Below are 16,797 nucleotides of genomic sequence, written 5' to 3'. Positions count from 1 at the left end.
GGACTGCAGATGCGTCACACCCGGAAGCAGAGAGCCGGAAGTGGGGTTGGACAGGTTATCCCCAGGGGTGGGGAAGCGGAGGCCCAGGAGGAGGGGGAAAAAGGCGGAGGATCCTGGCTACTACTCTGAATCGGACACCGGTTCTCTTAGATCTGAGACACAGAAAAAGGGAGAGGCGTCTCCTTCCCCTTCCCTCCTCCCTCTCAGCCGTAGCCATGGCCGAGGCAGGGGCCGGGCTGAGTGAGACCGTCACTGAGACAACGGTTACCGTGACAACCGAGCCCGTGAGAAAGGAGGGGGCGGCGCTGCCTAGGGGTCTGGGAGACCCGGGGAGGGAGGAGGGCACGGGGCCTCGGAGAGCTGTGGAGGAGTGGGCCTGTGGACCTGGGGTGCGGGGATGAATGTCGGGTTAGGAGGACCACAGGGTACTGGAGATACTGGGAGTGGCGGAGGTGCTTACGGCTGGTCAAGAGACAAGCAGCAGGAAGTTAGACGGTGCTGTTGGGGCGGTACTGGGTAGAAGTAGTGAAAGAATGGAATGGAGGACTGGGGCAAGGAAGGTGCTGAGAGGAAAGGCTGTGTACTCGGTGTGGTTGGAGAGGGCGCTAGGGGACTCGGACCAGAAGCACACTTACCAGTAAATGCTGAGTGGATTGAGTGTGAAGAGAAGTGGAGGGGGTGAAGGAACAAGAAAAAGAGACGGGATCGTGTTTTGAGAAATCAGAAAGAGGAGATGGAAAAACAAATTGCGTTTTGGTACAAACAAGCTAAATGGCTTTCCAAGAGAGAATGTTGCGTTGGACTTAATAACGTCTGGATTAAGGGAGTTTAGGAATTGGTAGTTAAGCAGTAGTCACTACCAGAGATGCCAGGATGCTAGGAAATAGGTGGATGACAGGTAGTGGAGCCTGAGCTTAAAGACGGGAGAGATAAGAATGTAGGTCCTTCTATAGTGAGAAAAAATAAGGGTCCAGAAAAAGAGAGGGAGAGCAGAGATTAGGCACTGAGACGATAATTTTCATGTATTAATACCACCAAGGATGTTTTGGGGAGGAAGACAGAAGCAGCAAGGATTCTACTTTTCTTTGAAGATTTGCTGGGACCTTCCCTAGATTAGGAATTGTGTCTCTGTGTATGCAAATAGTCCTCAGGAATAGGAAATAGCACTTATTCCTCAAGGGACTTCGTGAGGTCACAGGCCTGTTCTGTCCAGACCCGTGCTATTTTGTCTTCTTCCAGCACTCAGCTCCTCTGCTTCTGTGTCTGTGGTACTGATTGAGCTGGGGAAGTGAGGAGGGGAGTGGGAAGGGGAAGGGTCAGGAGGAGCTAGACAGGTATGCCCATCCCTCTTACCCTTCTAGGAGAACCGGAGCCTAACCATCAAACTTCGGAAACGGAAGCCAGAGAAGAAGGTGGAATGGACAAGTGACACTGTGGACAACGAACATATGGGACGCCGCTCATCAAAATGTAAGTAATTGTGGGCCCACAGTAGCCATGGGATGTTTTTATTTTTTTAAATATGTATTTATTTAAAAGAGAGAGAGGGAGAGAGAGAGAGAGAGATTCTTCCATCTGCTGGTTCACTCCCCAAATGGCCACAACTGCCAGGGCTGGGGCGGGCCATCCAGGAACCTGGAACTCCATCCAGGTCTCCCACATGGTTAGCAGAGGTCCAAATTACTTGGATCATCTTCCGCTCCTTTCCCAGGTACATTAGCAGAGAGCTGGATCAGAAGTAGAGCAACCAGGACTAGAACTGGTGCTCATATGGGTTGCTGGTGTCGAAGGTGGAGGCTTAATCCACTGCATCACAAGGCCAGCGCCAAGCCATGGAATTCTTGCATTTCCTGGCCTTGCAGAAGCCCTCAGGTGGTCATAGTCCTTTCACTTTCTTGGTGGTTCTCTGGCATCAGGAAAAGGAAGTTAAAGATGTAGGAGGGGCTAGAACTGGGATGTGCCAAGGCCTAAAGGCAAGAGGTACCAGAGGTTAGAGAAGTGGGATTTTGGACAGTGGGTTCAGCTGCCTGAGTACCAGGGAGCAGGCCTGGAGAGGCTGGATCCTGGAAGGTAGGGGAAGACAGTGAAGTCGCTACTTCCACTGAAATCCAGTGGGAACGGAATGCACTATACATTTTACTCTTTCTCCTTTTTAACTGGACTCCTCCTTCCACATTCAGGCTGCTGTATTTATGAGAAACCTCGGGCCTTTGGTGAGAGCTCCACGGAGAGTGATGAGGAGGAAGATGAGGGCTGTGGTCATACACACTGTGTACGGGGCCATCGCAGAGGAAGGCGTCATGCAGCCCTGGGACCGACTCCCAGCACCCCTCCCCAGCCTCCTGACCCCTCCCAACCCCCTCCAGGGCCAATGCAGCACTAAATTCCTCTCTCCCCCACCATTCCTGTGTCTGTCTGGCCCTGAATGTGTCCATGTGGCTACTTGGGGACTAAACCCATGGTTTCATCCCTTCTCCGGCCCACTCCTTCCCTATTCTCTACCAGATAGAGAGAAAAGGAAGAGGAAGTGGACAGGGATCCTGGAATTCTGACTTGCTGCTATTCCAGAACCCAGGTTTCTGGGTTTCCCTCAGCCCTCATTTCTCCTCTCAATACCCACCCTCCTCTCTCCAGGGATCCAGGCATTTGGTCCCAGTCTCCTCCCTTTGTTCTCACTGCCAAACTGCCTGTCCTGGGATCCAGTAATCTTGGCCCCCTGCATTCTCAACTTGAGTCCCAAATACTTAAATTGAGTTTCCAACTGTCTTAGCTTTCACTGCCAGGGTCCCAGTCAGATTCCAGGCAATCTCACCTTAGCTATGCTTGTTAATTCTGGCTTAGAGCTCCTCTACTAAAGTATTTATGTAACCCAATTCTGTCCTTGCCTGTGGGATATGAGGTCTTGTGAGAGACCTCAGGCCTTCCAGCCCCTCCCCTCCTGCCTATACTTCATGCACTCAAGAGGAATTAGGAGAGAGGTCTTTGTTCTTCTCACCTCTAATGGAAAATAGCCTTGTCTTCTGTGCCCACAATTGCCATGTGAGTTAGGATTTCTGACAAAGCTGGCTTGAGACAGGTCAGTTAGAGCCAACTATCTCCTTAGCCTGTGGTCTTTGAGCTTCAGAGAGAGGTACAACATAGTCGCAGGGTCCCTAGTCTATGCAAGGAGATGAGTGTGTGTCCCCTGTACTGCACTCTTGCCCCTTCCTTCCAAGGCTTTGATGTCTGCCAGCCCCAATGTCCCGCTCTCTCCACCTTCCCTGCCCCTTACTCTGGGATCTGGTCATCATTTTCCAGGCCTCTTGCCATGCACAGTTATCAGAGATCAATCAAATCCATACCACCACTGAGATCTCGTTTATTGCCACAGATGCGCAAAATAAATAACCCAACATTGCAAAATGTGTTAAATACGGGCCCATTTCTATGTATGGGGAGAGATGTGAGACTGTACAAGGGTGAGTCTGGGAATGTTTGGACCATTCCCAGGTTGAGGAGCGGAGAGGTAGCACCATTGGTTCCTTTCTGAGAGTATGTGCAGGAAGAAGTTTTAGAGGCTTATTGGGAAAAGGCTGTGAGCACAGCAAGAAGTCACTTAAGGAAGGTAGACTAGAACTGGCTTGCTCAGTTCCCCACCCTAAGGGTATTTAAGCATCGGAGAGGCCCTAGGGCCCAGCCCTCAGTCAAGCCTCTTGTCTCCTGAAGAGAAACCTCAGAGTGGACAGCACAGGGGGGAAACACAAGCCTTAGAACTCTGGAGAAGGCACTGAACCCTTCTTTGGAGCTGGACAAGGCAAGAGTGGGAGTTAAATGTGTGACTAGCAAGGCCTCTGTAGTAATCACAGGGCGTTTATCAATCCTGGGGGCATAAGGGCTTCTTCCCCCAGTGCAGGTCTGGAACAGTGTAGAAGGGGAGGGCTCAGCAGTGAGGAGAGATTCCCAAGAGGGAGGGAGCAGGAATGAATTCAGCTTTAGGCATGGATGTGTAAAACCTGAGGCCGGTTGAGGTCTTACCTGGGTGTGTGGGGGGAGATAATGTGTACTGGCAGGGGTGCTTATCTGTACTCAAATGGGCCTATGGACAGGATCCCTGGAATCATTTCCACCTCCAAGATGGCTGGGTCAAACTACCAAGAGGGCTGGAGGCGACGCTCAGCCTTCCGCTGGCACAATGCGGAGCGGGGCTCGGGGATCGTGGGTGCAGAACAGCGGGAAGACGCGCTCCCCTAGGGGACCGGGCGCCTGGAAGGCGAAGAGCAGGTCCAGCGAGAGGCCGTCGTAGAAAGCCACGCGGCCTCGCTCCCAGTCCAGGTCCACCCGAATGCGCCGTGGTGGGGGCCCGGCACCACCCAGCAGGGTAGGCTCCGGTGCCGTGAGAGCCCACAGGCGGCCGCCACGGCCTTCCACGGCCCACACGGCCCCCGCAGGGCTCAGCTTTACGCTGCCCTTGCGTTGCACCGATTCCCCGGCCGCGCCCACGGCATAGCGGCTCTCCCCGTCGTCTTCGTCCTCCCCTGAAGAGTCTCTACAGGAGGCTGCGTCTGCGGTCTCCACCTCCCAGCAGTGGCGGCCCGCCCCGAAGCCCTGCGCGCCCAGCACCGCCGGGAGCTGATCAAAGCGCGTGGGGCCATCACAGGGCGCAGAAGTCCCTGGGGGTGCCAGCCGGACGCTGCGGCGGTCGGCAGAGATGAGCAGGAGGCGGTGTGCGGTGCCAGGGTCCAGGGTCAGGTCAGCTGGGGAAGGGAAAGCAGAGAGAGAACAGTGTGAGAGGGGTTTCTGAACCAGAAGGGTAAGACTACTAGTGCAGGACTCCTAAGAGACCCTGCAACAGCTCAGAAGTCAGCTGTGAGACCAAAAAGGGACAAATATGAAGAGCAGGCTTGGCAAGACCTGGACCTGCGCACGATGCCCTGCTTTTGTACAGCTGGACCTGGAGAAGAATTATGCTGACCCAGGGCACAGATGAAAGGACCATTTGGCTTGTGGGAGAAGAGTGAGTCTGATGAGAGTAGGGGAGGAGTGAGGACTGATACCTCAATCTGCAGCATCTAGGGTAGGGCAGGAGCTGGGTCAGCTGCAAGGGGCAGGTGAATCAGAGACTGATACTTGATACTGGAACCCCAAGCAACAGCAGGGAGGGACCGAAGCAGGAATCCAAGGCATCCTGAGAAACCAGCCCACCCACTCACGGGAATAGGTGTGGGTGGACAGGTCTATTTCTATAGGGGTTGTCCAGCAGAGAGAAGTTGGTGACAGTCAAAGGGGCCAGAAAGGACCATTGGCCTTGTATGTACAGAGTGCTTTGAAGGAAGACTTCTAGATTGGGGGTTCTAGAATCAATCTGGATTAGATAGGATGATGGGTGACCAAGAGGGTAGAATATCTTCTCTAGGCAGTGCAGAGAGGCACTGAGGGCAACCTTGGGAGTGAGCAGGGAAGGTGGGGCAGGGAGGGTGGTGGGCTCCAGGGACCCTTCTGGAGAGGAGTGGTGGGGGGTGGTGAAGGCAGAGATTCCTGGGAGGCAGCTAACCTCCAGGTCTGAGCGTAGGATAAAGAAAGCGGTCTGAACATGGCTGGAATATGAGGATTCCAGACTGGGCATTGTTATGGGTTAAATTGTGTCACTTCACACACATGCACACAAAGATGTGTTGAAGTGTTCAATACCTCAGACCTGGCCTTATTTGGAAAAAGGGTCTTTACAGAAGTACTTAAGTTAAAATGAGGTCATCAGGGTGGGCCCTAAGCTAGTATGACCACCATCTTATCAAAAGAGGAAATGCTGACCCACGTAGTAATGCACACAGAGGGAAGACAGTGTGAAGGCCAGGTATAAGCAAAAAGCTGGGGGAGGCATGGAACAGATTTTCCTTGGCTAACACCTGGATTTCAGACTCCTACCTCCAGAACCTCCAGATAATACATGTGTTGTTGAAGCTACCCTGGCTTGTGCCGCTCTGTTACAGCAGTCCTAGGAAGCTAACACAGATGGAACACAAGGGGAACTAAGAGGGAGCAAGCCTAACAGACTGTCACTCACCGGCCAGCCTGTGCAGCATGTTTTTGGCTACTGGGTAATCTTCAGGGAGCTCTTCTTCTGAGCTCGATGACTTGGGTGTTCGGACATCAAATCTGGACAGATGAGAGAGAAGGGTCAGTACATAAACAGGCAGTGCTCTGCCCTCTGATACCAATGCCCCCACCCCTGCCCTACTCACATCCTGGGGTAGGAAGAGGTGAGACCACACCCCAGAAAACCCGCTTGAAAGTGGGGACAGAGAAGTGTGCCCAGTGGGAAGGTGATGACTATGGTGGCTGGTCATGGGGGGAAAAAATGGAACTCACCGTCTCCATGTCTTCCTCACCTCCTGGGATGGGCAAAAAACAAGCAAACAAACATGGATGTGAGCTCAGGCTTCCTGGTATGGGGCCACCTCCCCCGTCCTCTTTGATGGTGTCCTCCCTGCCCCCACACAGCAGCTTACCTCTTCTCTTGCTCCCCTCCCCCTTCCTCTTTCATAACTTCCTCATTCCCCTCACTCCACCTCCACTATCCGCTTCTTCCGCTCTCCATTCTCCAAAGATTATCAGTTCCTTTCCCCTAGCGCTATCCACATCTGTTCCCAGAGTCCTTGCCTTCCTCCCTGCTTGCCCAGCCCCATCCTGCCTCCTTCAGTGACCCCTTCCTTATCCACCTTCTGAGTGCATCCAATCATCTGTCCCCCTACCCCCATCACACAGACCAAATACACGCTCAAAGCCCAAGCACTAAGAGCTGGCATATAAAAGCCTTACAATAAAGCTGCTTCCCCTGTTGTCATAAAAGCCCAGTGGCGTTTATTGGGTCCTTTGTTTTGTGTCTCTACCCTGGCCAAGGAAGGCAGCTGGACTTGGATGCGTTCCAAGGGGTTCAACAGATCCGAGTGGAGCCACGGGGACCAGGAGAGGGCGCTGGAGGCTTCCCCTCCACGGACCTGCTCGGCTGTCCCGGGAAGACGGCTGGAGCTGGCCAGCGTGGTGGGGAGGGGGAGGGCGGAGGAAGGGCAGTTTGCCTTATTATGCCAACTACATCCAGACTAATTAGGTCTGTGAAGACTTCAAAGGACGGAAGCCAGACCCAAGCCCGGCTAGGCTGCTGGGGAGAACTCGGTCGGGCGTCCCTAACGCCTGGGAGTCTGACAAGGGAACAGGGTTGGTTGGTGGTCAGGGAGACGGGGCCCAGGAGGGGCAGGAGGGGTGGGTGGGTGATAAGGCTGGGATGTGGCGAGGAGCCAGGGGACTCAATGGCTGGAGGCCTGGACCTCGCCGCCACCTGTCGCCGCCCCTGCCCCGGGACCTGGGAGGAGCCGAGAACAAACAACAACAGCAACTCAGCTGGGCTGGGGCCCGAGTCCCGGCCCCAGGGCCACGAGCTGTGGGGGCGTCCGGATCTGCTCCCCTCTCCCTTCATCCTTCCTCAACCTCCACTCCAGCCTTGTCCCCGCTCTCCCCGAGCCGTCTGCTCCCCGCGCTCTGCGCTGGTTCGGACCTCCCCGCCGCCCCCCACTCATCCCTGCCCACCTCCGCCCTCGGCCGCCGCCGGCCCTCGGTCCCCCTGGGTGCCCGATGGCCGCCCCGCCCCTACTCGCGCCGTTCCCGCGCTCTCCACGGGGGCACCCATGGTCTCCGGGTGCCAACCGCCGTCCCAACCTGCCTGTGCCTCCTGAACCGTCTCTCAACAGCTCCTCTCACAAGACTCGGGCTCCCGTCCAGCCTCCTCCCTTCTGGACCAGGTGTCAGCTGCTTCCCCCGGTGGCGCCTCTCCTCTGGAGGACCCAGAGCCAGCCCCGGCCGCTCCATCACGACAGCCCTCGCCTGACCGTCCACTGCGGGAAATGCCACGAATCCCCCCTCCCACCCGTCGGTCGCGACCCGCACGGCGCACCCCCGCCTCACCTCTCCCTGCGGGTCCAGGCAACCCATGGTGGGGATGCGGCCACCTCGGCGTCTCCCCACGCGGGCCCCGGGCTCGGCCAGCTTCTCCCGCAGTCCGCGGCTGATCCGCACCTCCACCGCCAGGCGCACGTTGGACCTCAGGCTGCGGCGGGGGCAGGGCAGGCCGCAGCAGGGGCAGGCGGTGGGGGGCGCCTCGGTGCCAGCTGCCGGCGGGCTGCCCCAGCGACGGGCCAGGCACGCGCGGCAGAAGCTGTGCTCGCACGCCAGTAGCACCGGGTCCTCGAAGGGGCCCCCGCACAGCGGACACGTCGCCAGCTGCTCCAGACGCTCCACCAGCCCCGGGCCCAGCTCAGGCGCCTCCATGGGGAGCCCGGGTCTGGGCGCCAACCCCTGCGCGACCTCCGCAACCGCCTTGGAGCACGCACAGCCCCTGCCGCTTGCTGACTCGGGCTGCCTCTTTCCGTCTCCCGCATTAACTTTCCGCCGCTTCTCGGCCCCTCTCCGGGGATTGCCTCTCTTTTCAGAGTCTTGGTCCTGGCGAATCTCCCCACCACGTCAGGCTTTATAGGGAGGAGGCGGCTCCCGCGGCAGGTAAACATCAGGCCTTGCGTAACACCTCATCTGGTTCTCCCGCTTCGCCGGCTGGGCTTGGGGCAGGGAGCCCAGAAAGCAGCACCTAGCCGGGGCGGTCACTAGGGGGCTGGGGCTCTGGGCGGGGTAGGGGCGTGTAATGCGGCTGTGAATGGGGAGGGTAGATCCCTGTCAACCCCCTCCAAGAGCCGAATTTCACCTGCCCCTCGACTTGTGTGTGCCAGTGGGCAGGGCGCCCAGGCTCCTTCCCGGCGTGTGCGCCCGCATCGCCAGGGCGTGACTCATCCCAGGTGGCTGGCACGCCTACACCTGGGGGCTGGGTGCCGGAAGCTCAGATGTTGGTGTGTGTGGCTTTGGCAAGCCTCTGAGTGTTGGTGTGCGGCTATCATGCTGTCACCTCTCTCTGTTCCATCTTCTTGCCTTACCTATTAAGGGCTTTAGGACACTCCAAAGTCTTGGCAAAGGGAGCAGGAGCCCACACTCCTGCCCCGAGGAGCTGACAGGCTCTGCGCTGCCTCTGACTGCCTCCCAGGGCCTCTTCTTACTTTCTCCCTGTGGCTCTCTTTCTGGCTCTTTCTATCTCTCTGTGTGTTTTCCTTCCTTCCTTCCTTCCTTCCTTCCTTCCTTCCTTCCTTCCTTCCTTCCTTCCTTCCTTTTTAAGATTTATTTATTTGAAAGAGTAACACAGAGAGAAGGAGAGGCAGAGAGGGAGAGAGGTTTTCCATCTGCTGGTTCACTTGGAGCTGCACCCATCTGAAGCCAGGAGAAAGGAGCTTCCTCTGGGTCTCCCACATGGGTGCAGGGTCCCAGGGACATGGGCCATCTTCTACTGCTTTCCCAGGCCATAACAGAGAGCTGGATTGGAAGTGGAGCAGCTGGGACTCGAATGGGATGCCAGCACTGCAGGCAGCGGCCTTACCGGCTATGCCACAGTGCCGGCCCCATCTGTGCTTTTATTTCCATGTCTCTCTTGCTCTCCTTCCTTGGAATCTGCCCAAGGATCATCTATGTCAAATCTCTTAGCTCACTGAAGCCCAGAGAATATGGACTGCTAGGGTCACACAGCAAGGGAACAGCCAAAAGTGGGGCCGCCACACTCAGACCTTCTGACCTGTGCCTCAGCTCCAACCCAACTCTGCCTTTTTTTTTGTTTGGTCTGGAGGTTCCTTCTGCTTTCTGATTTTTTTTTTTCAATATTCCCTGGTCCCCCCCCCCCCCCGCCATGTCCTTCTTTACATCTCTGAAATAATCCCTCCTTGGGGCCACTACTGTGGCCTAGTGGGCTAAGCCTCCCTCTGTGGCACCAGCATCCCATATGGGCACCTGTTCGAGTCCCAGCAACTCCACTTCCAATCCTGCTCTCTGCTATGGCCTGGGAAAGCAGTGGAAGATGGCCCAAGTACTTGGGCCCCTGCACCCACATGGGAGACCTGGAAGAACCTCCTGGCTCCTGGCTTCTGATCGGCCCAGCTCCAGCTGTTGCGGCCATCTGGGGAGTGAACCAGTGGATGAAAGACCTTTTTCTCTATCCCTCTCTCTCTGTAACTCTGCCTCTCAAAGAAATAAACAAAATGTTAACAACATCAACAAAAAAAGATTCTCCCTTCACCCTCCTCTTCCCTCCTTTCCTTTTCTCCTTCTTTCTCTTCCTAGTTCCTCTGCCTCCTTGATGCCAGGTCTTTTCCATCTGGATATTCTTGAGACATTGTGAATGAGGAAATATTGAAGTTCATGCACACCATTGTACGACATGCATGTGTGTTCATTGACATCCCAATGCCCAAATGTGCCCAAGCTCTTAGACAGATGTACTCATACTGTAATGCAATTATGATGGCTAGATCTGAGTCATCCATACACATTGGAATCATTAGGAGGGTACACCTTGTTATTTAGGGGCAGATGGACATGCTTACAGAAAATATGCAAAGAGCCACTCTGTCATTAGTTTTATTGTCAATAAGAACAACAATGCAACAGTACCGAGTTGTTATGGGGCAGCAGTACTTTATTAGGCACCCCTTCCAGGCACCCTTCTTCCTCCTCCTCCATACTTATTAGGGAGATACTCTAATACAAACCCTGATAAACAAACCCACATAAACAACCCAGGTACATTCATTTTGGGACATACCTCCCAGCTCAGTGCTCCTAAAATGAAAGCAAATAAAATACCCACGCAACAGACAACTGATACAATCAAAAGCTGTTTTTGTGAAGGATGCACTTTTATACTATAATGGGCAAAATAATGGATACCACATTCAAGTTCCTGAAATCTGTGAATACATTAACTTATTTGGCAAAGGATAATTAAGTTTGCAGGTAAAATTAAACTTGCTAATCAGTTGACCTTCAAGTATGGAGATGATTCCAGCTTATCTAGGTGAGTCCAGTGAAATCACAGGGATCCTTCACTTCGAAGGAGCCGAGCAGAAGAGAAGTAGAGAGACAGCAGCAGGAGGAGTGCTCAGCCTGATGCTGTTGGCTTTGAGGATTGAGATGGGTTCTGTGAGCCAATGAAGAGAGTGGCTTCTAGAACCTGCAAAAGGCACAGGAATGGAGTCTCCACTAAAGCATCCAGAAAGAGCTGAGCCTTGCTCACACTTTGATTTTACCCCAGTAAGATCCCTCTGACTTCTAAGTTGCAGTATTATAAGATAATACATGTGTTACGTGCAAGCTACTAAATACATGGTAATTTGTTACAGCAGCAACAGGAAACTAAATGCACATGCGTGTCCTTTCTTCCTCAGTCTCAGGCCCCATGGGTCTGTCTGATTTTTGCACCTCTTAATTTGTCTGATTTTGCTGTCTCTCTCAGCCCTTTGTCTCATTTCCTTTGGATTGCTTCATTTCCTTGATTCCATCACCACTTCCATGGCCACTCAGACAACGAGTTCTTTCAGTATCTCTGCCCAGAGTACTGCGGAAATGCCTCTAGGTCTCTTCAGAAACTTTGTACTCTTGGTCACAAACGCAAGTGCGTTGACACAGCCTTCAGGGACTTTGCAGTAATTCATGGCTTTGACTATACTTTAAAACCCTCTGGGGAACTTAATCGCCTGATGCCCAGATGACACCTCAGACCAATTAAACAGAATCTCTGTGGATGGGTCCCAGGTATCAGTGGTGTTAAAAGCTCTCCAAGGTGGCTACAATATTTAACCAAGGGAGGAATCACTGTCTTGCATAATGGCATGTACAGGTGAACCTGCCCCTTCCATTCCCTTCCTTATGTTCTAGTTGCAGTGTCTTTATTTTTTTTGAAGATTTATTTATTTTATTTGAAAAAGTTACAGAGAGGCAGAGGCAGAAAGAGAGAGAGAGAGAGAGAGAGAGAGAGAAGTCTTCCATCTGCTGGTTCACTCCCCAGGTGGCCACAATGGCCAGAGCTGTGCCAATCTGAAGGCAGGAGCCAGGAGATTCTTCCAGGTCTCCCAAGTGGGTGCAGGGGCCCAAGCACTTGGGCCATCTTCTACTGCCTCCTCAGGCCACAGCAAAGAGCTAAATCAAAAGTGGAGCAGCTAGGACTCGAACTGGCACCCATATGGGATGCCAGCACTGCAGGCAGAGGTTTTACCCACTATGCCACAGCCCTGGCCCCAGCTGCAGTGTCTTGATTTCTGTACAAGCATGCCAAGGTTGGCCTTGCTGCACAGACTTTGCATTCACTGTTCCTTCTGTTTGTGCCCCTCTTTCTCCAGAGTTTCACACGACTCTCCCCATCTTCTTATTCAGGTCTTATTCCAAAGGTAACATATTCAGATGTCTTTTTTTAAAGATGTATTTTGTCTATTTGAAAAACAGAGTTACAGAGAGAGGTAGAGACAGAGAGAAAGGTCTTCCATCCGCTGGTTCACTCCCCAGATGGCTGCAACAGCCGGAGCTGCGCCGATCCAAAGCCAGGAGCCAGGAGCCTTTTCTGGGTCTCCCACGTAGGTGCAGGGGCCCAAGGACTTGTGCCATCTTCCACTGCTTTCCCAGGCCATAGCAGAGAGCTGGATTGGAAGAGGAGCAGCCAGGACTAGAACTGGCGCCCATATGGGATGCTGGCGCTTCAGGCCAGGGCTTTAACCTGCTGCTCCACAGCGTCAGCCCTCAGATGTCTTCTTTTACATGTTGTAGCTCAAGTAGTTTTCCTCAAAGGTATTCAGTATCTCTTTACTCAGACTTTGTAGTATTGATCACTGTCCACAGTAATCGCTTCATCTGTTTTTGATTTGTTTCTATTCTACAGGAAATAAGTAATATCAGAATAGAAACCCAGCTCCCATGTTCACTGCTGCTTTCCCTACACCTGGAATGGTACCTGCCTCAATAAATCTATAGCCATTGGTTGAATTACTCATCACTGACGGGGAAAAGTGCAAGGATCTTTTGGCTGACTCTACATATGCCTTCCAAATGCCGGACAAAAACATTCTTATCCTTTTCAATCAATAGCCATTCCTCACTGGCAGGTACCAGCTCATATAGTTTGATACATGGTGCTCAGTCTGGCTTAAGAAGCCCATCGCTAGTTGTCATTTGCTTCCTGTAATCAGATGATGAGGATTCCTGTTAATAATGCTGCAGTTCAGTCTTTACACCCTGGTTCCAAGACACCAGCAAGGAAAAAGGCATTTGGAGACAGAGCCTGCCAGGAAAAAGCTCACATCTCAAGACCTTCTCCTCCCTCTCAAGAATCCCTAACAACTCAACACTTGATCCCATAATCCTCCCTTCAGTTCATCTTATCTCCAGAGAGCCAGAAGGGTGGAGATGATTTTGTGTGTGTGCTTGGCGTTGCTTGCTCCAGTTGTCCATGACTGCATCTTGACTCTGTTAGTAGCCCCATCTTCTCCTTCCACCCATTCCACCTCCTTTGTGGATGCCTGATAGTGGTGGTGTAGAATGCTGCTGCTTTATACCCGGCTATACTCACTAACACACGTTAGAGGTGGGACAGGCTTTAGTCCACTCCTTCCTTTCCTTCCTTTTATTCTTTTCCTCCCTTTCCTTCTGTTTACTCTCCAGTGTAATGTCTCCATCCTTTTAGTCTACAAGTCATTAAGAGCATTCCAGGGGGAGAGATAGGTATGAGAGGTGTTTGGGAGACTGATGACATGAGATCATGGTCTTTGCCCTTAGAGAACATGATAGACAGATAAGTGTATCCATCACCAAACAGAATCTATCATTACTGAATTAGAATGTGTAATAAGTCAGATAAGATATATCCATCATCAACCCAAATCTGTCATTACAAAATTATAAAGGTGTGCAGAGGGAAGTCTGTGTTGAAGATTCTGTTGACAGATTGGAGGGCAGGTGTGAATGGTTTCAGAAAGGCTTCCTGGCAGAAGTGACCGTAACTGAGAGAGGGCTGGGTTGAATGGGAGAGAAGTGAAAAACCTCTGAATAAGAATGTGAAGCTGGGGCCAGTGTTGTGGCTCATCAGGTTAAGCTGACGCCTCTGACACTAGCATCCTGTATGAGTGCCAGTTCCAGTCCTGGCTGCTCCACTTCCGACCCAGCTCCCTGCTAATGCACCTGGGAAAACAGTGGAAGATGGCCCAAGTGCTTGGACCCCTGCACCCATGCATCCATGAGGATAGAGTTCCAGAAGCCAACCTCAGCCGTTGCAGACACTTGGGGAGTAAGCCAACAGATGGCAGCCTCTCTCTTCTCTCTCCTCTTTCTGTAACTCTGCCTTTCATATTAATTAATTAATTAATTAAAATATTTTCTTTAAAAAAATGTGAATCATCTTTGGAGAAAAAAACTGCAAGTAAGAAAAAATCCCAAGAAATAAGAAACACAAATGGAGGAACCCACAATTCTTTCTTGCCTCCCAGTCACTGTTCCCTCTGCAAAGATTGTCTTCAATCTCAGTTGCTCCTACAGTGACTCATCTTTCAAAAGAGGCTGTAACTGACGAAGTGCTTTAATGTAACTGAAATTTTCCCTCAGAGCTCTTCAGTTTTCCTTTGTGATTACTCCAAGGACTCTGGGTAAAACAGCCCTTAAGGTCCCCAATTTCAGCAGCAGTGAACTTTAGTTGGAGATAGAAGACTCAGCCAGGTTAATCTATGAATCCTGATGCTCAAAGAGAGTAAATGTGTTATGGAATGTCACCCCCAGTGTTCATTCTTTTTATTATTATTTTTTTTTATTGACAGGTAGAGCTTACGGACAGAGAGAGAGAGAGAGAGAGAGAGAGAGAGAGAGAGAAAGGTCTTCCTTCTGTTGGTTCACCCCCCAAATGGCCACAACAGGAGGAGCCGCACCGATCTGAAGCCAGGAGCCAGGAGCCTCTTCCTGGTCTCCCATGCGGATGCAGGGGCCCAAACACTTGGGCCATCTTCCACTGCCCTCCCAGGCCACAGCAGAGAGCCAGACTGGAAGAGGAGCAACTGGGACTAGAACCCAGCACCCATATGGGATGCCAGCGCCGCAGGTGAAGGATTAACCAAGTGCACCACGGCGTCCCATAGCGCCAGCCCCCCAGTGTTCATTCTGTCAGTACTGTAACAACTCTGAGGCCACGTCAGCCATTTTGCAGTGAAGACACTGGGGTTTTGGAAGGGCAAGGGATTTCTCTAGGCTCAAACAGCTGGTTAGAGGCAATGCCAAGAAAGAAATTCAAATCTCCTGCCTCCAAATTCTGTGCACTTTCCCTTACACATCAATTCTCTTTTTTCCTGAGACTTTCACTTTTCTTTTTTTGTCTCAGTGGAAGTCTCTTTCTTCTCCTTTATTTATTTATTTGAAAGGCAGAGTTAGAGAGAAAGAGAGAGAAAGGATCCTCCACCTGCCAATGTGCTCTCCAAATGGCTGCAACTGCTGGAGCTGGGCAGGAGCTTCCTCCCAGTCTCCCATGCGGATGCAGGGGCCCAAGTGCTTGGGCCATCTTCTACTGCTTTCCCAGGCCATAGTAGAGAGCTGTATCAGAAGTGGAGCAGCTGGGACTTGAACTAGTGCAATATAGGATGCTGGCACTGCAGGCAGTGGCTTTACCCACTAAGCCACAGTGCTGGCCTCTTCTCTCTCCTTTTAAATGCTTCCTTTAGGCTAGCAGTTTCTCTGAGACATCATTATTCCTTCAGGGTCATCTGGATGTTCATTTGTTCTCTTTCCTTCTAACAACTGATCAATGTCACTGATATTTCTTTATCCATCCTTTAAAGTCTCCCTTTACATACTCATTATTGTTCCTCGCTTCTCAATGTTCCCTAGGCCTACTTACTCCCCAGTCCCTTAGCATTCTCCCCCTAAGAGCTATGTATCCATTCATACATTAGTTTGCTTATTCAACAGCTATTTACTAAGTATCCACTCTATGCCAAGCAGCACTTTTCCAGGAGTTAGGGACACGGTGAAGAACAAGTCAGATGTGGCCCCTTGTCCTCTGATAATGTAGATTCTACTGGGAGAGATCAACAATAAGCAAGTGAACAAATAAACTAGCAACATAATTATAGATTGTGATAGTGCTTTGAAGAATATAAAGAACATAAGAGGAATTAACTGGAGAGGTGTGCCCTGTGTTTAATAGGATGTTAGAAAAGGCTTCTCTGAGGAAGTAAACTCTCGGCTGGTCCTTGACTGATGAGGAATCTTGCAGTGAGAAGAGCTGGGGTAGAGCCCTCTAGGCAATGGCAACAGTGTCCCCTGAAGTGGGAACGATCTTGGTGAAATATAAAGTGCTGGGAATGGCTCACCATGGGACTGGAATGCAGGACCTTAGGGACCAGGATAAGGAGTTAGGTTTTGTTCTAACACCATGAAACGCCACTGAAGAGCTATAAATGGGGGATTAACATGGTCCAGTTTGGGGCCAGCACTGTGGTAGAGCAGGTTAAAGCCTAAGTCTGCAGCACTGGCATCCCATATGGGCGTCAGTTTGTGTCCTGGCTGCTCCACTTCTGATCCAGCTCCCTGCTAATGCACCTGTGAAAGCAGTAGAAGATGGCCCAAGTCCTTGGGCCCTTGTACCCATTTGGGAGACCTGGAAGAAGCTCCTGCTCCTGGCTTCAAATCAGCTCAGTTCTAGCCTTTGCAGCCATTTGGGGAGTGAACCAGGATGGAAGACCTCTCTCTTTGTAACTCTGTCTTTCAAATAAATAAAAATATATCTTAAAAGAAAAAAACATGGTCCAATGTATGGACTTTGGAATTCATTTTTTCCTAGTAGTCTTTTCTTTCCATTTCCCTTGCTAAGGCTCATGCCTCTTCACATTCCCCTGTCTGCTTCCCCATCAGGGAGAACGGGTTCGTTCGTCCGTC

The 16,797-nt window shown here is 51.9% G+C and overlaps 2 protein-coding genes across 2 annotated transcripts; one reads left to right on the top strand and one right to left on the bottom strand.

The window, feature by feature from the left end:
* The first annotated feature begins 42 nt into the window (after positions 1-42).
* PPP1R11 (protein phosphatase 1 regulatory inhibitor subunit 11) lies at positions 43-3,402 on the top strand. The gene is made up of 3 exons (XM_002714343.5): positions 43-284; positions 1,362-1,470; positions 2,181-3,402. Exons 1-3 carry the CDS (start codon positions 216-218, stop codon positions 2,381-2,383), a joined length of 381 nt encoding a protein of 126 aa, XP_002714389.1. The 5' UTR covers positions 43-215; the 3' UTR covers positions 2,384-3,402.
* On the bottom strand, positions 3,387-8,471 carry RNF39 (ring finger protein 39). The gene is made up of 4 exons (XM_051855821.3): positions 7,936-8,471; positions 6,346-6,368; positions 6,041-6,132; positions 3,387-4,733 (listed from the first exon to the last, which is right to left on the bottom strand). Exons 1-4 carry the CDS (start codon positions 8,296-8,298, stop codon positions 4,153-4,155), a joined length of 1,059 nt encoding a protein of 352 aa, XP_051711781.2. The 5' UTR covers positions 8,299-8,471; the 3' UTR covers positions 3,387-4,152.
* Positions 8,472-16,797: the final 8,326 nt, after the last annotated feature.

Source organism: Oryctolagus cuniculus, chromosome 5 (genome assembly GCF_051225735.1).
Source record: "Oryctolagus cuniculus isolate XC-2025 breed Fujian yellow rabbit chromosome 5, ASM5122573v1, whole genome shotgun sequence".
Classification (NCBI taxonomy): Eukaryota; Metazoa; Chordata; class Mammalia; order Lagomorpha; family Leporidae; genus Oryctolagus; species Oryctolagus cuniculus.
This window is presented reverse-complemented; position numbering and strand designations above follow the sequence as displayed.